This window comes from Microcebus murinus, chromosome 2 (assembly GCF_040939455.1).
Source record: "Microcebus murinus isolate Inina chromosome 2, M.murinus_Inina_mat1.0, whole genome shotgun sequence".
In the NCBI taxonomy this organism is placed as follows: domain Eukaryota; kingdom Metazoa; phylum Chordata; class Mammalia; order Primates; family Cheirogaleidae; genus Microcebus; species Microcebus murinus.
The window spans coordinates 69,640,616-69,663,269 of NC_134105.1; the positions used below are offsets into that span (position 1 = coordinate 69,640,616).

General features: G+C 34.0%; 1 protein-coding gene across 3 annotated transcripts in view; it reads left to right on the forward strand.

The window, feature by feature from the left end:
- The window catches only part of HS2ST1 (heparan sulfate 2-O-sulfotransferase 1), a 169,955-nt gene extending 149,007 nt beyond the window's left edge, over nt 1-20,948 (forward strand). For 2 of the 3 annotated variants that reach the window (XM_075999760.1, XM_075999765.1), the window contains exons 4-7: nt 4,738-4,876; nt 10,531-10,628; nt 13,664-13,821; nt 15,172-20,948. In XM_075999760.1, coding sequence (XP_075855875.1) covers nt 4,738-4,876; nt 10,531-10,628; nt 13,664-13,821; nt 15,172-15,401 — 625 coding nt within the window. In that variant the 3' untranslated portion in view covers nt 15,402-20,948. The remainder of the gene's footprint in view (nt 1-4,737; nt 4,877-10,530; nt 10,629-13,663; nt 13,822-15,171) is intronic. The other variant, XM_020282823.2, reaches the window with a different exon arrangement.
- The last annotated feature ends 1,706 nt before the right edge of the window (nt 20,949-22,654 follow it).

Here is a 22,654-nt window from a genome sequence, read left to right on the forward strand (position 1 = left end):
AAATTTTATTTTAATTGTTGTAGGCAATATGGGGGAGTTGCTTTTTTATTGATCTTGTTTTGCTACCTTTTTCTATAGCACTGACCCTTTAGACTGCTAAGGAGCAATCTCTGAAGTCAGATAGATCTGCCATTAAATCCACTTTGACTCCTTACCAGCTCTGTTAGCCACATTACTTCAGATCTTTGAGCTTGTTTCCCCTTTTGTAAAACGAGGATAATTAAAGTAATTACTTCATGGGTGGTAGTGAGTATTAAATATGATAATGTATATGAAGCACTGTGCCTCACACAGAGCAGTGGCATGATTCTTTTTAATTTTTCTCTTCTTTCAGTTTTAACTGGTGTTTTCTTCTTCTCCCTGTCTGAATCTCTGCTGGTCCTTCTTATTCCCAACTCTTAATTAGGCATTGCACAAGATTTTGTCTCCATTATTCCCTTTTGGAAAGTTTATACATTTTTATCTGTTATGGACACCCAGGCAAGAAACTTTAGAGTCATCCTGGACAACTCTTCTTGTCACTACCTATATCTTATTAGGTGTCTTAAAAGACACCAAGTCTTTTAAGTCTGCCTTCTTTCACTTAACATAATGCTTTTGACATAGATCCAATTGGATGCATGTATCAGTATTTAGTTCCTTGCTGAGTGGTATTTCATTGTATAGATGTACCATACCTTCTAACCATTCATGAGTTTCTGGATATTTTGGTTGTTTACAGCTTTTGGTGATTGTGAATAGAGCTGCCAGAATGTTTATATACGGCTTTTATGTGGACATATGTTTTAATTTTTTTGGATAAAAACCTAGAAATGAGATTGCTCTAGATTGTATAGTAACTCTGTAAGAAATTGCCAAACTATTTTCTCAAGCGATTATATCATTTTGTATCACCAACAATGTTTAAGAGCTACAGTTGTGCATCTTCACCACCATTTGGAATTGTTAAACCCCCTCTTTTTTTTTTTTTTTAATTTGAGCCATTCTAATAGATGTATAGTAGATGAATGCCCTTTTTAAGACATAAATGTCTTTAAGAATCATTTATTTACAACATTATTGTCAGTGGAACCAACAAATACCAACAGGCCATTCACATTTTTCGATATAAGACAGTGTGAACTTGCCAGTAGGATTAGAAAGCTTCTACGAACCCTTTATGGCTAAGCTGGTCCAGAATAAATATTTACAAGGTATAAATGTCCCCCCAGTAAGATTGATGCTTAAGTAGAAATGTTAAACCTAGTATGAAGCAGAAATCTCGAAGCTTCTCAAAGGCCATTAAGCCTTCTCTCAGCTTCATCATCTCTCCTTTAGGCTTTGTCTAGCCGGTAGTCAAGGTTTCTTACAAATGTTCTGAGAATGCATTTGTTCTTTTAACCACTCTTATTGTTCACTTCTCTATAGAAGCTATCTATAGAGGGTAATTGTAAAGAAATGAACCTAGTTTATGTTCCTTGGTTTGTCATGCATCAAATGCTTACATAGCAAGAATGCGGTTCCCAAAACATCTTAACCAACCTGCTGCTCAGATGATGTTTTTTCCTTTTGGATTTTCACCCGCAGATTCTTACCAGTATGCTCTTCTTTTCCTGGGAAGACTATGTTCTAACAGGTCAGCGAGTAGGGATGGGTTTTCTACTCTTCCACCTGAACCTTCCTGCTGAACAGCTCAAATGATTGGCTAAGGTTAAGGGTGGAGTCTATGACCTCTTTACTTTTACCCCTATATAAACTACCTGGTTGGCAAGAGAGTTAAACTGGCAATCCTTCTTAGATCTTGTTTTCTAACTGGCTGAGCTGAGTGGCCCAGATACTATTTTTTAATCATGCCCATTATGTTATAATTCCTTGCCTCCAGCCCTTCATGTCTGCATAATCATTACCTAAATTATACATAATAGTTATCCATTTTCAGAATGAGTTCACAGATTATCTCATTAAAATCATATTTCATACATGATAAATGCTATCCAAAGCCAAGATAGCCATTTCCTGGACAGCAAGAAGAGTTTTGTAAAATGCTTTATCCCCTTTCACTGCTGCCTGGTAAGAATTACTATCTGCTTCACATGTCAGCAACTAAGGGAAAGGGGAAGAGGAAACATTGCTGGGAGATATTCTGCTGCCAGGAGGTAATTCCCAAGAGAATGATGGCACAGGGTGGGGCAATGGCTAATAATGGAGAGGAGAGAGGGGGTTCCCAGGGAATCTCAGTCTTAAGAATGGAATCAGTAAGCCATTATCCTGTGTTCTCCCCTTCTTGTAGCTTCCTGTTAAAAGACTGTCAGCTCTGTGAACTAAAGTAGCAATTTTGTGTTCCTGGTGCCTCCTTACTTTGTTCTCACTACCAAGTGTACTCTCCCACAGAAAGGCTTTTGTACTTAGAAAAAGTACAAAGCTAATTCACAACAGTCTATTCAACCCAGTGCTATTAATATTCAACACCTATGTGTTGGGTACAGTGTTGACACTAGTGATAAAGCCATAAACAAGAAAGAAACAGTACCTGCCTTTATGGAGCATCTGTTCTTAATATCTAATGTGGCAGTGCTATATATTTGCAATAATACCATTTTCCTCTTTTAAAAAATTGTGAAAGAAATTTTTACTGCATTATTGGTACTATGCCTATCCTCAAGTAACTTATAGTATTCTTGGGGAGAAAAGACTTTACAGGAGAAACCTAGTAGAACAAGCTAAGCATTAAATTGCCTAATAGCCATAGGTCTTGGGTGCAGGAGATATCAAATGAAAGCAAGTAGAACTGTATGCTAGAGTCATAAGGAAGCAAGGTCACAGATTTTGTTATTGCCTCTCTATTCCAAAACAGCAGTCAGTGGCCTTTTAAAATAAGTCATATCATGATACTTTTCTGCTTCAATCCTCCAATGGCTTCCTCCTGACTCTATCAAAACTAATGCTTATAAATGCTTATAATGGTCTACAAGGCCCACATGATCAGTGCTCACTCCACCTTACCCCCACCTCTCTGCTCTCATCTTCTGTTGCTATCCTGATTCTGAAACCAGATTGATCTTCTTGCCATTCTTCAAAACACCTGGCACTTAGCTGCTTTAGGGCCTTCATACTTGGAAGTCCCATCTTCCCAGAACACTTTGCCCCACATATCTGCATGGTTCATTCATCATTACATAACACTGGTGATGCTTTTCCAAAAAAACACTATTTTGAACTGTACTCTGCCTCATCTCCCCTGGCACTCCCTATTCTCTTCCACTGCACTATTTTTCTCCATTGTACTTATTACCATCTAATATATTTGCTTATTTATTTATTGTCTGTCTCCCCCAAGTAGAATGTTAGCTCTTCAAGGACAAGGAATTTTGTCTGTTTTTTTCATTGCTGTATCCGTAGTATCTAGAACATGGTCTGGCATATTATTGGGTACATGAAAAGTATTTTTTGAATGAATTGATATAGAAAAAGAAAGAATAGAAAAATGAGAGTAGTATTCTAGTCATGGAAGACAGAATAAGAGAAAGCATATAAGGAGAAATAGGACTAAGTATGGATATATGGGAGAAGGTAGAAGAGGCTGACCTAACAATAGCAGATGGTTTCTTGTTTGAGGAGAGTTGAAGAAAAAGTTGTATCAGTAAGGTGGTACCTAAGACATAAGGCAAACAAACCAGACAAAGGAGTTTGGGTTTGATATTAACTGATCAGTGGAGTTATTTCAGATTCCTAAGAATCCTAAGAAGAGTGATTTAGGAAGAACAGTTGAAAATTGATAAAGAAGATAAATTGAAAGGGAAAGAGATTGGATGTAAGAAAACCAACTAAATTACTGTGATAATCTAAGGAAGAGGCTGAGGAAGAGGGTAGTGGTAAAGAAAAAGAATGATAACGACAGGTCACATCTATGAGAACTTACAAAAGAAACATCAAAAGGACTTTGTAATTTTATTAAATGAAGAAAAATGGAAGAGGAAGAATCAAGATAACTGTAACATTTCAAGACTGGGACAGGGGAGGATAGTAGAACAGGGAGCCAGTTGGACAATTCTAGAGTCTGCAAGGATTGCTAAAATAAAAGTCTGTGTTCCTTCAACTTTTTATCATTCCCTAAAGAAATAATGCTGAAAACCTAATGTTTTTCTATCTTGTCTTTAAAGTCAGCAACAGAAGGTAGATTCAGATGGTCACTCTTGTGTTGACTAGTACTTGATAACATTGATAATGTTTACCTAGTTTGGTGAGCTAGAAATGAGAAATAATTGCTACATATTTAATGCAGATTTGAAACTCTTTTTGTAACACCAGATGATCGATTAGGGAATGTAATAAAGATACTTTTTTATAAGTTCATTTTAAAATTATAAATATTAAATTTTCTTAGTAATATGTGTATATTAATTAAAAAGGAATTTTCTACTTGGACTTGAAATCTAATAAGGGTGTAGTATGAAAATGTTTTATATAATTCTTGCCAGTAACGTTTAAAATTATTTTTTATTCATTTTTCCCTTCTTTTCTTTATCTTCAGCCATGATTTTTAAATTCTTATTTCTTATTTACTTTATTATAACATAAATAATCATGAAATATTTCCCAGTCTCCATGTATTCAAATTATTTAAATTAATACATGTTCTTTCCATATAGGATCATGTTGTTCTTTCCATATAGGATCAATACTTCAAACTTATACATATATTTTCAGGGTATCCCTAACAGAATGAAAATGCTGATTTCACCTTTTGTTTTATTTCAGATTTGGTGTGAAGAAGAAGCCAATTTACATTAATGTCATAAGGGATCCTATTGAGAGGCTAGTTTCTTATTATTACTTTCTGAGATTTGGTGATGATTATAGACCAGGATTAAGGAGAAGAAAACAAGGAGACAAAAAGGTAATATCTTAGTTTTAAGATTTTTATAAAGATAATTATTTAGGAAATGCATTAGACAACGTGCTTTTTAAATTTGTTGTCAATTATATGATTTGCTTATTGTGGAAATTTTGAAAACAACCCAAAGTATGAAGGAGCAAAAGGAAGACTATTTATATAGTTGATATCTTGTAATATACATAATTTTTTGTGATTTTTAAAAATATTGTACTTCTATTCCAGGGCTATTTGTTTTATTATAGTCCTACTAATAATTTTCTATGACACTATTATAATTATCCATTAATATTATGTATTTTTGTATATTCTTTGGTTCTCTTAGTCTTAATGATGACAATTTGTGTTTGTTATCATCAGTTTAGGGACACCATCTTGCTAAGAGAGAATAATAATGACTCAACAAAGTTTTTATCAGGTTTAGGTTTGGGTTGTCTTCCATTTCATTGTATCCCCTAGAGCAGGTGCCCCCAAACTATGGCCCATAGGCCACATGTGGGTGTTTTTGCCTGTTTGTTTTTTTACTTTAAAATAAGATATGTGCAGTGTGCATAGGAATTTGTTCATAGTTTTTTTAAAACTATAGTCTGACCCTCCAACAGTCTGAGGGACAGTGAACTGGCCCCCTCTTTAAAAAGTTTGAGGACCCCTTCTCTAGAGTATCACCAGAGTTATTTTTCTAAGAAACAAACTGGCATGTCACTTTTCTGGTGGGACACCCTTACTGGGACCTCATTACTCACAAGATTATCCAGGACATAGGAGACACAATTGGACATGATCTGAGCTCTACCCCTCCTGCATAATTTTCCTTCCAGCACCCTGTGCTTCACCCACATATAATGTCACTGTCCTTCAAAGTTATTGCTTCCTACTTTGTGCACATGTGTCATTCCCTATATTTAGAATGTGTTTCTTTACTCTAGAAAATTCTTTGTCCACCTTTAAATCCAGCTTATATGTTATAATTCTTCCTCCATAAAGTCTTTCCTGATGCCTCTAGGCAGAGTTAGTTGTGCCCCTTTCAGGGCTCCCAGAGTACTCCATTCAAACCTATTTTTAAGTATTTATGTTGTAGTAATTGGATTATCTGTTTACGTATTGTCTTCTTTAAAATATAGTAAACTTCCTGAAGCATTTATTTCATTCATTTTGTTTTCCCAGTATTTAGCATGGTACCTAGTTTACCTGTAAGTGCTTAGCAAATGGTTGAAAGTGTGAATTCTGCACATTCTAAACCTAAAGGGTTACACAGTATGTACATACTTGGTATATTAGGCTAATCAACATTCAACAATCTTTTTCCAACTTAGATGTGCCCTCTGTGTCACAATAAGGGGCAGTGGTTTTTTGTTTTGCTTTCCTTTTTTATGATTTCTAGAAATTGCTGTTTCTTTCCTTACCTAACTCAAAGCTTTAGGCAGAAGGTACGGTTACAAACACAGATAACTGGCCAAATTGTTTTTCTTTAGTGTTCACCTGCCTATCTCTTAGCATTATTTAATCTTCTAAAAATATTTGTCACTATGGAGATTCTACAAAAGTTTATAAAGCCTAGTAATGTAACTCCTTTGTGACCTATTACTTTAGAATTTATTGATATTTATTTCTAAATTTACTTGAACTTACTTCCCACCCATCCCCAAATTTTAGCCCTATTGTTTACATTAACTCTTATTCAGTAAATGTTAGTATCTATCTCCTTCCTACAACCAAAGTAATATTGGTGTAGGTAAAGAAAAGATTTGCAGTCATGTAGGTCTCTGCATTCATCATTCGTCATGTTAGCCCTGGGTAGCATGGTTTTATTGTTGCTATCCTATGTAGTTTGAGGGATTGGGTAATAATAATACTTGATAATATTAATAATAATAGCTCATATTTATTGACTGTTTATTGTGAACCAACAGTATTTTAAGTTATTTATATGTATTTTTTCAGGTAGTTTGCACAACAGTTCTATGGGATGTTTGCTGCTATTGTCCTCATTTTTACAGAGAAGGAAACTGAACTGGAATTTCAGAAGGAAATAGAACTGGAATTTAAACCCAAACACTTTAATTCTAGAGCCCATAGTCTTAAGCTCTTTATATCTTTTTAAAAGGAGGAAAGAAATACAACATGTTACTCAACATTTTTATGTGAAAGATATTTTAAAGTCGCATATTCAATACTCATAGAAAAATCCATGCAGATCTTTTAATATTCTCTCTCCCTTTCATAGTACCCTGGAGCTTTAACTATTCTTTACCCTGACTGTAATAGGTCTTGGTTTGTTTGGAGTTTTTTTAATGTCCATTTAAAATGCATATTAATATACTTGTTTGTTTAGATGTAATATTAGTAATATCACCAGAATACTATTGCATTGTTTAACTTTTATGAGAACAGGGCCATCTTTGAATAATGATTTATTAAAGTGAAAATTACTTAGTTTTGTGATAGAGTAGACCTTTTCGATCTTAAAATTTATAGATCATTAGACATTTTTAATAATTTGGCTTGTTTTTCATGTTATAAATGTTGGTAATATTCTGAGACCTAACAAGTTAAGCGACGTTATTATGCTGCAAATAACTCCTTAATATCTGTAACTGACAAGAGTTTTCATTAAACTCATATTTGTAAAGTTGATATGACTACATGCATATAACATTTCTAAAAATGGAAGAATATTAAAAGATAATAGGGCTTAAAGGGTGGCCATGATTATGCTGGAAATACCTTGCAATGGCACTTACTCTCAAAAATTGGTAGATAGCTTCATTGCCGTGAAATTGTAGATTATTTGCACCTCAAGTGATACTTTGAAACATCAGACAATATTCAGTTCAGCACTCGTAGCAACAGTTATGTTTGAAATTGTAGTACTCAAGTAATCTGAACTGCTTTGTGGTTACAAAACACTAAATTCAAACATTTCAGATATATGTACACCTAGGATAGCCTTCAGTGGATCTTGTAAGGAACAAAAGATGGGTTTTATTTGGGAGATTTTAAATTTTCATATTTTAAGAACTAGAGTTTTTCTTAATTTAATCTCTGTCCTCTACCTGGAAAATAAGGATATTAAGTAATCCAAAGGTCAGCATTGAACAGTTATATACATTAAATCAGTGGTTCTCAAACCTTTTAATCTAAGAATTCCTTTTATGCTCTTAAAATTTATTAAGGACCCCCAAAGAGCTTTTGTTTATGTAAATTATATCTATATTTACCAATATCACTAAATTTACCAATTTACTGAGAAATTTTTAACATATTAAAATAACGGTAGGAAACACACCTTATGTTAACATACATAATATTTTTTAACGCAAACGGCCATTTCTCCACTGCATCCAAAAGAAAGTAAAAAGAGTGGCATCATTTTACAGTTTTGCATATCTTTTTCATATTGGCTTACTATAAAAAGCCAATTTTCTTATCTGCTTCTGAATTCAGTCTGTTCAATACATTCTTTTGGTTGAAGTATATAAAAAGAATCCAACTTCATACAGATATATAATTGAAAACATTTTTAATATTTTTTTAAAAGTATGGCCATTATTCTTTAATACTACATTAAAACTTGACAAGTGGTAGTTTCTTAGTTAGTTGCAATGTGGAATCTGAAACCATAGCAGTGAACTTTTTATACTTGTGCTACAGTAAAATCCATCGATAGCATTTTACACTTGAATGGATTTTTTACCCAAGTATAATTTTGAAATATCATGGATTGGTCATTTAGAACATACTGGTTCACTGAGTTATGTAGACCTTTCAAATGTTAACACACTTTGTTATACAATATTAAAAATTTACATTCATTAATATCACCACTGATCTCATCAGAAAAGTCTTTTAAGTATTGAGAAACAGTCAAGTTTCTCAAGTTTCTTCATCTCAAGGTACACATAGAGATGAAGCTAGAATGGCACATTGAGGTCAGATTGTGAAGCTTTCCTGAAGCCAGGATATAGTGTTTGGGTTTTTTTTTTTTTTTTTTAAAGGTATTAGTAGCCACTGTAGGTTTCTGAGTAGAGACTGTTAGAAGTGACTACTTAGGCTAATCTAGTAACTATACAGAGCAGATTGGAAGGAAAAGTGGGAAAGAGAGCCCAATTAGGAAACTATTGTAAGATTTAAGACATAAAGTTGTGAGATCCTGATGAAAGTAAGGGTTGAAAAAGAAAAGATGGATCGGAAAGACATTGCCTCAAAAATGTGAAGTGAGGGAGAAGAAAGAATAGTAAATGCTCTGAGATCTTAAGTCTGAGTTACAAGGGACAATATAATATCATTGACAGAAATATTGAATATGAAGTATCACTGGAAATTCAAATAAAAATGCACAGTAGGTATTAGAAGATAAGAAGTGATAGATCTGGGGGTACATATTTTGAAGTCTTTTGCTTAGAAATTATTAAGCCAAGAAAATGGGCTAAAGAAAGGAGGGGGCAAAGAGAAATTAACTGAGAGTAATTGCCATACTTGGTAGAAGGACCAAAATATGCCTTCAAAGAAGATGACAATAGTATATTCAGAAAGGTAAAAAGAACCAACAAAAGAAGCCAAAAGGGAATGCTTAAAGAAATACAAAATAATGTATCAGTGGCAGAGAGATCAGAGAGTTTTCAGAAAGGAGAGGGTGGGGCCAAATGCTATGAAGGTCAAAGAGAACAAGAACCAATAAAACATTGTATCTGATTATTAGAGAGGAGAGGTGGGGAAAGAGACAGACACAGACATAAACACATTCCATTTATGGAATGCCTATGAACCAGTTATTGTGGTAGATTCTTTTACATTTGTGATTTTATTTATTCCTCAAAGGAAGATTATGTCCTCACTTTTCACATGAGGAATCTGACACAAAACTTAAGTTTCCCAGGTTTAGGATTCAAACCCAAGTCATGGATCTTTTTACTATATCATAGTGAAAGTCATCTGTAAAAGAAACGGGTAAATAAATTTGGGTTGCAGTTTGCTGTTGTCTCTTCAGTGTTGCCAGAATAAAGATAATCATTCCAATGTAGCTCCAACTATAGGCGGTTCTAAGGATTTTTTTGCCTTATTCTTTAGAGACCTTTGGTTGAAAGGGTCCTCTGAGTTTATCTAATTGCAAAGACTAGAAAAGTGAGGCCTGGAGGCCTTAAAGAACTTACTCAAAATAGAGTCAAACTTGGTTCTAGAAACTCACTTGGCACTGAGGATGAGTGCTCTTTCTGCTTTTTCATATTTCCTCCTTGCAGAAGTAACAAGTAATGTTTATAGATGGCTCACTGCAACAACCAAACCTCCCAAGTTTGTTTCCTGGTATCTGTTATAACATGTCAAATAGATAATTTCCTTTGGTATAAAAAATATAAATATACAAATTCAAAGTAAACTAGTACTTATTTTCAGGGACAAATTACTATCTGGAGGAGTTTCCTTTCATATGGTAAAATAATTCTTACAAACATGAGCATAAAACAAAGTCTCGTGAGAAAAATTCATGTTTAATTTTCTTCAGTATCTCAAGTGTACTTTTGTAACCTGCCTATCCCTTTCATTTTACTACCTAATCTCACCTATTTCTGCCCATTTATTTAACAACTTACCATATTAAGATATTCGATAGGTGAGACTTGGATTTATGGCTTACCTATGCTGCTTTGTCTTTGCTCCAGACCTTTGATGAATGTGTAGCTGAGGGCGGCTCAGACTGTGCTCCAGAGAAGCTCTGGCTTCAAATCCCGTTCTTCTGTGGCCACAGCTCCGAATGCTGGTAGGGAGATAAAGTTGGCTTAAATTGATCATCTTCCTTAGTATTAGGTCATTAAATATGAAATGTCCGATTTCAAATCGAAAGTTTATTATATCTCAAACCAAAAGCAGTACAATTAATCAAAGTATGCGCCTAAGCTAGCGACACAGTTTTGCCATCGTAACAGTAGCTTGTTTATGCCAGCAGAAAAGAAGCCTGGAGGGCGAGTGGTGATGAAATCTCGAAAGGCATTTTCTATGGCTTGTTGAGAATTGAATATTTTTTCTTGCAAGAAGTGGTCCAAAGCCTGGAAGAAGTGGTAGTCAGTTGGTACAAGGTCCGGTGAATACAGCGGATAAGAGAGTTTCCAAGTCCAGCTTCTGTAGTTTGAGCAACGTTGTTTGTGCAACAAGTGGTCGAGCGTTGTTGGCCAGCAAGAGGTTTGGTTTGTCTCTATTGTCCAGTCTCAGCTGCTTAATTGCAAGCATCCTCATCATTTTGTCTAATTGGTTGCAGTAGACATTGCTGTAATCGATTGACCAGGTTTCATGAAGCTGTAGTGGATATAATGCCAGCGCTAGACTACCAAACAGACACCATTAGCTTTTTTTGATGAATATTTGGTTTTGGACGGTGTTTTGGCACTTCATCTTTATCCAGCCGTTGTGCTGAATGCTTGTGATTTTCAAAAAGAATCCATTTTTCATCACACCTAACAATAAGTACTTGTTTAATTCATGCGGAATACACCTATCCAGCTTTCTTACCTAACCAAGTTGTTTCAAATGGCCCAATATTGTTGGAATAGTAACATCCATCTTGCTGCTCATTTACTTGTAGGTTGAGATGGATTCACTTCCACTATAGCTTTCAGCTCATCATTATCCACCTTGGTCTCAGGTCACACACCAGGCTTATTTTCAGGATTAAAATCACCAGAAAGGAATTTCTCAAACCATTGATGGATGTACTATGCATTCATTAGCCACATCCTTCTCAAACACTTCATTGATATTCCATTACAGAACTCACAGTCGAAAATAACACGAATTTTTGACTTATCCATGGTTTCACAAAAATTGGCTCTAAAAAAATTTGAAAGATAATCACAAGCCAAACCAAGTGTTTCCAAGACTGAGGAGGTACCTTCACAATAAAAATAAAACAAAAATTATCAAAGTGAAATGTCAGATTTCAACTATCAAACTTAATACTTAAGGAAATCGAACACTTCATACTTAAAAACCTAATATTTCCATAATCTGTATTTCACAAAGGGTAGGTTTAGTGAAATCAGTGAAAGACCAGACTAAAAATAACATGTAATTAATATCTAGTTTTGTGGTTACCTTTAAATGTATTTAAAAAATTCCTCATATATAATATACTTGCATTATTTCCTCAGATGCTGAGTTTTAAATTTTTTTGTTTGTTTTTGGTCTTATGTTTTGGTGTGTTTCAGTAGATCTCTTAATTAGAGACCAGTGGTCATAAACCTTACTTTGTCCTAAGCTTACTTTCTTAGCCATTCATGTTAAATCAAGAAAAAACTTAGTGGGTAAATTATTCACCTGGTTTTACTATTAAACTGATTTTAACTTTAAGAGATGCCAAGGTTATGGTTGTGGTTAGTTTGCTAATAAACATGAGGTGGAAAATAAAGATATTTTATCTTTAATAAATAATTTATTTCCTCAGAATGTGCCAAGCTTTCAGTTTTCAAAAGTAATTGCATTTTTAAAAGCTAAAACTTGGCATATTCTGGGAAAATAACATATTTCCTTAGTACATATTTCTTTGTTCTATTCAATCATTTTAATAGGAAAAGAAGGAGGGGGAAGGAACACATTCAAAGTTAGTTTTTTTCCTTAAACCAAAATGAGAAATACAAGGAATTTCTTCATTATTTGAGATATATTATTAGATTACTGTAAAGCTTAAGGTCTTACTCAATAGATAGTATCAAAGCCTTATAATAGTTCAAGAAGAATTGAAAGTCTAGGAAAAATGTCTTCTCAATTTTTAGCCATTTCCTTAGAACAGGGATTGGCGTACTACAAACTGCAGCAAATTTTGCTCATCGCCTGTTTTTATAAATAAAGTTTTATTGAAACACATCCACATACCCTTTTTACTTATTGCCTATAGCTGTTTTTGTGCAATAGCAGAGTTGAATAATTGGGACCTAAACCATATAGTCTGCAAAGTCTGACATATTTACTTTCTGGCCCTTTATAGAAAAAGTTTGCTAATCCCTGCCTTAGAATAATAAAGAATATTGCATCATTGGGCATTTTTGAGAATATTTTAATTGAACTTCTTTAGTTTGTTTCATAGATTCACAGAAATGAGAGGGACCTTGGAAATCAACTAATCATTGGCCCCCTTCCTTTTTAATAGCTGAGAAAACAAAATCTAGAAAGCTGAAGCCACCAGCTCACGATCACACTGCTACTTAAAGGCAGAGTTGGAATTAGGATCAAGGAATGTTGGTGCTAAAATCTCTATTAGCAGCATCATTTGGCAATGTGAATAAAAATAAAAGATGCTTAGCAGAACTATTTCTTATCTATTTTCTGTGCCTCAGAAAATGCTAAGCTCCTAAAAAAAAAATACCCCTGAATTCACAAATTAAGATAAGCACTAGACACAAATTATTTATACCTTGCTAGAGAGCTCTTAAAATGAACAAAGTTTAGTTTAGAGTAGTTTAAAAAAATTAAACACACTCACACTAAATCATATGGGAGGAATATATCAGCTGTATATCTGGATGTGTGTATATATATTTTTAAGTGCCCTCAAACTAAACTTTGTTCATATTAAGATTCCTCTAGTAAGCTCTGAATTAGCACTGCATAGTCGAGCAGAAACTGGAGATGGGAGCAAAGGAAATTAAAAACAGGTGTGCTTCCCAGAGGACGTTAATAAAAGGGCATTAAGCCTTTGGATATACATGTGTTTATCTATTTTCTCCATAATATACAATGTCAAAGGCATCAGAAATACTTAGAAGATTTCACACTAGGTTTTTAATTCCTTTTCTTTGGTTTCAGGAATGTGGGAAGCAGGTGGGCTATGGATCAAGCCAAGTATAACCTAATTAATGAATATTTTCTGGTGGGAGTCACTGAAGAGCTTGAAGATTTTATCATGTTGTTGGAGGCAGCTTTGCCCCGGTTTTTCAGGGGTGCTACAGAACTCTATCGTACAGGTATATAAATGAAAGGTTTCTTTCTAAAGCTGTCTTTAACTTTTTTGGTTTGTTTGCAACTTGTGAAATATATGTGATTTGAAGTTCTTCAGTAAAACAGAACAAGTAGCTCCAGAAAGGCAGGTATATTGTCTATTTCTGCTCATCATTTTCAGTAAAAAACAGTGCCCAGCACACAGATAGTGTTCATTAAATATTTTTTGAGTGAATATTTGTGTATTAGGTGAAAATTAGAAGGCATTATAGGAATAGTGGAATGATACAAACTACAGAACAAGCTTTAGAAATATGTAATATTTGATAGTGACAGATATCAAACATTAGGCCTAAGTAATACTCCTGCCTACTGCCATTTTAAAGAAGAGGTGAATCACACTAATACAATCGTCATGTGTCATGTCTGTTAATAGTGTGCTTAAAAGGGTGCTTTAGCAACCTTAGCAGTATCACGTTTCTAAAAGTGACCATGCGAGTAGATGTGTAGCCCATTTTCCAGGTCTACTCGCATGGTCACTTTTAGAAACATGAGCATTGTAGGGGGGAAAGGATTACCTCTATCCCTTTTTAGGGAGAGGCAAAGAAACACACTGTAACCAAAATGTCTAAAAACAAAAATTTTTGTTAATGGGAGGTGAACAGGTGGAAGGGGGGAGAAGGGGAAGGGTACGCACTTTCATGGTGGGTGCAGGGCGCACCACTTGAAGACTGGACATGCTTGAAGTTCTGGCAGAGCGGGGTGGGGAAGGGGGCAGGGGCAAGATATGTAACCCTAACAATATTTGTACCCACAGAATTTGGGAAAAAATAAATGAATAAATTTAAAAATATATATAAAATTTAAAAAAAAATAAAAGTGACCATGCAAATCTAATTATGATTTTTTTCCTGTTTGATAAAATGCAATCATTCTAGAGTATGTATGCATATGCCATAGCTTCTAACACATAATTTTAGAGAATATAGGTTATGAGAAAGTAGAATTGTTTGATAATATTTATTTTATCAATTTTAAAAAAATAAACTAGTCTTAGAGGACTTGAGAATATAGTATGAGGTGACAGCCTACACTGTACTGTGTGGTAATCCTTGGATTTACTATTTAATATTTGACATTTTGTTAAGTTTTAAGGATTTACATTTTACAGGAATAAATCACAGTTCAAGTATTATTAGGGCTCCATTTTTGCCCAAATTATATTAATACAAGACAATTACGTTACTTGCTCTTCAATGTGTCATATTAAGCCATCTCTTAATATGTGTCTCTTAAGCCATCTCTTCAAATAAAGAGGAATTGATCTTTTGTGTGTTCTCCAAGAATTATTTACCTTTCCTTTTTTCCTTTGTAAGTAGGAAAGAAATCGCATCTTAGGAAAACCACAGAGAAGAAACTCCCCACTAAACAAACTATTGCAAAACTACAGCAGTCTGACATTTGGAAAATGGAGAATGAGTTCTATGAATTTGCACTAGAGCAGTTCCAATTCATCAGAGCCCATGCTGTTCGAGAAAAAGATGGAGACCTCTACATCCTTGCACAAAACTTTTTCTATGAAAAGATTTACCCTAAATCAAACTGAGTATAAGATGTGATTATTAGATTCTTGAACTAAAACTTCGACCCTGTCTTCACACTTGTTCTCAGCTCCACAACCTGGATTGCTGATAGGTATATATGACAATTTGTATTGAGTTGAATTAGGAAACGGTAATGTCAAGGAAGTAGATACTGACTAATGTGTCAGTGTTCTAAGAAGTATAAATTTCACACATTTTTCTTTTTTCTGGTTAAATTTTGGTGAGAATTATAAACTCCTGCCTGGAAAAACCTGTATATCACCTGAGATAAACACATGGCAGGTCTAATCAAAAGGCTAAATACAGTTTCAGAGAAGTTTCTGATACTCTTGTTTTTGATAAAGCTTTTTTTTAACTAACCATGAATGAAGAATCCGTTTGCCACCGCCTTCACCGAAGGTTTGGATTAATACACCTCTACTGAATAGTGTTGATAACTGTTTGGCAGTGTGTGCTTTGTTTTGTGAATCATGTCTCATGAAATTTATTGGAATGTTTGATCATGTTTGCTAGAAATGTTTCTGCTGTAGTTGGATTTGCCCATATTTATGTAGGTGATTTTAATTTTTTAAAATAATCATTAGTGGTAAAAACCAGTTTAAACCATGACTAATACTGTAAAAAGATAAAGAGTCAAAGCAGTATTTCTCATTCCTTTCTTCCCAATATCTAATATTGGGAAAAATACTTCAAAGAATGTTGAGATTGTCTGAAGTTTTAGTTAAGATTTCCACACATTAATATCAAAAAAGTAAGTTTACTATTTGTTTTTTCCATGTGTTATTTGTAAAGCTGTAAACTGAGATATTGGTGACTCCATATTATGCCTCCATTAGTGAGCTGTGGTATGGGTAGGATTTTCCTACTTCCTACTTCTTCTGTACTTTTACCTGTAGACTATTTTTACTAAGGTGCTTTATAATGTGTTTTAAAGCATTGCATTTACAAAAAAAGGAAAATGCTGTAAATATTGCATATTTTATGTATTTGGACCAAAAGGTTACAAGTAATTAGACAAAAGTGGTTTTGCACCAATTTTATTATGTCAAGTAAAACCATCAGACCTACTGTTCTTGTATTTCTCATTTAATTTTACTGTTAAGACGTCACTGAACTGAACTTCAATAAGCTTTCGATTTTGATACACAGTTCATTGTTCATAAATGGAGGCAGTAGTTGTAGTGGAAAGAGTACTGGGAAGGGAGTCAAAAAATTTGATTTTAGGTCCTACCTAGCTCTGCCACTTACCAGCTGTGTGATCTTGGGCAAGTCACTTAACCTCTCTCTGCCTCAATTTCCTCATCTTGAAGTGAGGATAATAATACCTGCTGTACCTACCTCACAGGGCTGTTGTGAGGATTAAATGAGATGGTATGTGAAAGCACTTTGAAAATTGTAAAGCGCTATATAAATGTAAGGTATTATTATAGAAACATCTTTAACATATAGTTTCATATCATTCATTTTTTTAAACAAAGGGAAAAGTCCACTTGTAAGCTGGTTGAAAAAGTTAATCTTGATATAAATTTGTGTTTGATAAATATCTTCTCAGTGTTTTATCTTCCATCTTTCAACAGCTATTGAAATGTGAAACACCTGTGAACTCTTAAAGATTCACGAGCAGCTGATTGAATTATAGAGGTTCCCTTTTGGAAATAGACTTTGTTAGCTGACTAGAGTCAGGGAAGCTTTACCCTAAAAATTTGAAAGACTTTTTTGTTTTTACTTTACATTGCTTTTCAGAAATGGTCGCTATTTTATACCTGTCATTTTAAGGTATGTTTCACAGAGTTTAATTTCCCTGTGCATTCTTTACCTTCTTCCCCTTCTTAGAGTAACAGATATAAAGAATTTTAGAAATATTTTCTAAAAGGATAATCTTTAATATTTTTAGTGTAAGTAAGTATTTCTGAACAAGGCTTTTTCAAACTGTAAGCATTTTAGGCAGATTACCTTAAAGGTTATTAATTGTGTGGGGAGGGAGGAGGGAACACTACTTATCGGAAAACATTTATAAACAAACTAAAGAAAAACTGAAGGAGTGACAAAATCATTTTAGCGCCCTTTCCCTTCAATAATATAAAAGTATTAAGAGAACATAGCCAGACATAATTTTCTGATTCGATTTTTCCTTTCCTTTTTTAAAAATTAACTTTTATGGGTATTTCCTGAAAATATATACAAATTATTTTCTTGCCCAAAAGTAAAGCACCACTTTAAAGTGGGGTTTGACATTTACCTACTAATGAACAAACCGCAGGATGCAGGTTATTCTTGGAGTACATGTTAAAATCTTCTTGAGGTACATTAACACTTTTAGGTAACCAGAACTTCATTTAGTGCACTAGATCAGGGGGTCAGTAAACTTTCTGTAAAGGGCCAGAGAGTAAATATTTTAGGCTTTGCAGGCCATAAAGTTTCTGTCACAACTACTCAACTCTGCCATTGTAACAAAAGCAGCTATAGACAATATGTAAACAAGTGAGCATAGTTATGTTCCAGTAAAACTTCATTTACAAAAACAGATGGCATGTGAGATGTGAACCATGGACTACTAAGCCTTGCACTAGGTAAATCATTATTTGTGGGGAAATCATTTTTGTATCTGTACTCTAGTATCCCAAAAGAGTTTATAAATTTCTAAAATTTCCTAACTTATATCCAAAGAATTGCTTTCTGTTTCATGCAGGCTCTCTCATAGATTTATAAACTTTTATGATTTATATTGCTTCCAGGTGGGCATGTTTTCTTTCCCAGTATAACAGTTCAGAATAGGGGCATTGATTTTATCTTTTAGGGTGGGTTAAGAGTATCTTTTCTGGAGATTGAGAAAGAGGCATATTTAATCCCATCTAGTCCAGTACAATCCTAGGAGTCTGAGTCCTAATAATACTCAACTTTAACATCAATTCAATAAATAGAACCACAATAATGTATTTTTTTAAAGTAGCAAATGTTTTTTTTTTCTTTTCCAGCCTTTGTGCTTTTTCAGTATTTTGACCATAATGAGATAATTTTTTTATAATACAAAAGTAAATTAACCACTTTGAATTTTGAAGATAATGTTATGGGTGTATGTGAGTGTGTGTGTGTGTGTATATATATATATGTGCGTGCACACACACTCGCGCATATATACCTATGTTTATTTCCTAAAAGAGGAAAATGTTTTGTTCAACTTGTATTAACTCCTGTTTTCTATTTGCTGTGAAATGGCAACTGTTGATAAATTATTGTGATTGTTTTAAAATGTAATGAGAGGATATATTTTGATTTTACCCAGCTTTGATCTGTAAAATATCATTTAAATATATCTGATAGCAACACTTAAAATATTGCATGGGGATTATTACTTTTCTATCATCCATATACATTTGTGCAATTTTGAATATATTGGGTGCTCCTAAATTCCTGACGATTGAATTTAAACTACTGAAAATCAGAGAACTTACACTTAACTGAGTTTAAAATTTTTAATTTTATTTTCTACTCTTAAAATGCAATTAATGCCTATAATTTGAAATCTACTGTTTCTTTTTCTCAATATATGTTCTACTGGAAATCCCTAAAATTATTGGTGCCATCAGTGATTTACGAACAGTATTTTGATATTGCAGATGATTTGCTCATTGTATTTGCACAGTTAGAAAGAAAATGGTTTGTAGACAATGATGCTCTTTTTCAATAAAATGAAATAACTCTAAAAAAACACTAGAGAATTTAACTAAAGGCTGGTTCCCAAATGCATAGCTGGCATTTTCCGTTATATTCAAATTCTACATAGAGAACATCTGTGTAAATCCATCTAGCTGGATTTCCCATTGGTCATTCTCAAACACACCTATGGTCCTAGAATCCTTTATTATGAGAAGCACCCAGTACTGTAACCTTTTATGAAGTTTGCCTTTCAGAGGCCCAGGTGCTTCTGCTTTGTGATTTGAAAGTTTACCTCTTCATAAATTAGTGCTGTTTACTTTGAAGGGAAGTGGGCCAGTTGCTGTTAAGTTTTTGCATCCATTGACCCTATGCAAAGTTGCTGTATGTTGCCAACTAAACTGCTCTTTAGGCACCCTTCTGAAGGGAAAAGCAACCCTGTTTCAAATCTGCTGCCAATTCAGCTTCTCTGGAGTGGAGTTTACTTTCTGATTTCATGGAGCAGGAATTTCAGAGATTGAAATGAATGATCTTTTAGTCAGATTTATCCTATAATTTTATGCAGCTCTGTGGCCTTCGCAGTACTGTTTATAAAGTGGACCCTGATGGTGATGAACTCTTTAAAACACATTACTGGTAAGCCGATGATGAGACACACTGACACAAGACAGACTGTTGTCTGTCTTGATTTTTTAGACAGCTTTTGTAGCTTTCTACGGAGAATCAGGTATGTGAGCATCTGTGGAACAGTATTGAATGTAATTCTGAGAAACATGGATTGTGTATTTTGACTTTTATTTTATAAATACACAGCTAAACAGTGCCTTTTTCCCCCTCACAATCCTGTTGGAAGATGCTCACTACTTTCTATGTGTCTCTCTTCTCTTTCCCAGCCCTTCCTCTGCCCCATTCAGTTGATTCATTTATGCAATACTGTTTCCAACTTGAAACCATTTTGTCACATCTGTTGGAGAGATAATCACTCCTTTTCCTTAACTTCTGCCAGCTTTCTGTTGTTGAAGTGTTTCAGTTGACTACCTGATGCAAAAGCTATAAAATAAACATTCAGTGGGAAGGGGAAAAATGGTTTGGTGTCCTGTTTTAATATTTTCTTCTGTAGCCTTAATGCTGATGGACATTTCCCAAGCTGATTCAGTGTTCGACATCATCAACTTAACTCTCAGATATTGTTGCCATCTGAAAGGCATGCATCATCATTGGTTAGTAATGATTTTATGACTTATTTGTGACAATATTTTACCCAGGTTGACATGCTTCTCTGTTGCTTTTGTTTTGTACTTCACTGTTGGTATTGAAATTTCAGATAGAAAATTTCCAAGGTATATTTAAGATACATACTCAAAAGAAAAATAGAGAAAGGGCTATTAGAATAAAAAGGAAATTCGAAAGAAAATTAATCTGATTAACATTTATTGCACAGTTTGGACATATCCATAATGTTTCATTGAGAAAACACATTTCTAATGATTGTTTTTCACTCCTAAAGGTGAAAAATCTCAATTACACAGATTTCCCATTCCCAGCCACTGGCTCACTGTTTTGAGCAATGCTTGATTAATTCTATTTATGTTATATAGGGTTGAATAAAATACCAGTTCAACGATGATTTTTCTTAACAGAATTTGGTTTATACCCACAGGTGCAGAGCATAGAGCATGGATTTGAGAGTCAAATGGACCTACATTTAACAGTGTGATTTTAGTAAATGGAGATAACAGGATTATTGTAAAGTCGGACATGATAGATGCAAAGTACTAGGGTACACTAATAAATTATAGCTTTTATTTGCTATGTTGGAATATTGTTAGGAAGTAGACCTACCCTTCTCATCCTGTGGAATACTAGTCACTTAATAAAAGATATTTTTATAAATATGTTTGAATGCCACTGAATACTTTTTATTGATAAGAACCTATTGTCATGATGCCTCCTCACTATGTACCTATAGCATAGATATTCCTGGTCCTGATTCCTGCTGTTATTTTCATGTACAAATCATACATGAGAAAATAGAGAACATGCTGACTGTTCTAAAGGAGACAGGACTTGCTTATTCCAGAAGTGACTGAGTTCATATTTTGTTATATTTGAACAGTAAGGACTGTCCAGTGGTACATGAATAAAAATCAAGATACCAGGAGTAAAATGATTAGTAGTCATTCAATGGAAAGGAAACTATCCATAGTCTGTAAGAAAAGAAGACACTTTTGCCGTAGAGTAATAAATTAGTTGATTATGTTAGAATTCCAGATTTTTAAGATATCTGAAAAAATAAACTTATGCAGTGATTTTTACCTAAACCTGCATATTTTCATGGTACTCTTATGATCATCAGCTATTTTCTAAAACAGGACTTGAAGTTCCTGAGTTTTTAGGTAACAAGTGCAAAAATGCAAATCCCAAATCACTGTCCATCTGTTTTCTTTCTCTGAAGGAATCGCCCACCTCTTACTTTATCTTCATTATAGTGTTTTACCTTTGTTACCACAGAGCACAGGTGTGGCAACTTGCAAAAAAAACAAAAAATAACAAACAGCATCAATAACAAAACTGACTTCAAAATGTAAGTTTACCCCCTTTCTACTTAAGGAATAACCAGTTGAGTAAATAATGAAAGATTGTTCAAAGTCACTCTTCTCTTTGTGGTTTGCTATGTTTCTCCTAGTAGCATGGGACTAAACAGATCAAGATTTAAGATATTTCAAAGGCCTGTTTAGCCTATAATGGACTTCTAGATAATATAGATAACACTTTAAGCCTGTGAAGGGAAACAATGGGAAAAGTGTAAAAGAGTTTTGTTTTGTTTTGCTTTTCACTTACTCTATATGAAAGAATAAAGTCCCTTAAGTATATTATTTTTGGTTTGGAAACAATGGGGATTCATGAAAAGATATGATGATTTTGAGTTGAATAAAATACCAGTTCACCGATGATTTTCTTAACAGAATTTGGTTTGTACTCACAGGGGCAAAACAGACAACTGAGAGTTGTCTAGTTGTTGTTATTTTCCTCCCACCTTTTGGCCCTGTGTTTATTCAAAACCAATGACCAATGTAGTTAGATCACCATACCCTTTTTTGAAAAACTTTTGATAACCTTGTGTTTCACCTTGAAAACTGAGATCTCAGGTTTAATTTGATCTCTCATATTCCCATAACATTCTGTACTGCTTTTCTTTCCCTATACCCCTTCACCATATGCATATTGTTTCTGGATATTCTCTTAGCTAGGCAACTGAAATTCACTTTTGAAAGGTACGATTAGAAGGTGTAGAGAGATCTATAATTGGCCATGAAAGAGGCTGTTTTATAGGATAGTTAGAACATGAGCTCTGGAGTGCTACCACTTACCATCTTGAGCAAATTAACTCCCCTAAGTCTGAGTTTCTTTAAATCTGTAAAATAGGAATAACAATAATATCAGCAGTTAATTTGAGAAGTAAGTGAGGTGTAGTAAATGCTAATGTTATCTTCTATGATAAATATGAAAGAAAGAGTGAGGAATCATCTATTTGGACAAAGTATGTTGAAGTGTATATCCACTCAATCATTCATTAACATGGACCAGGCATTAGGAATAA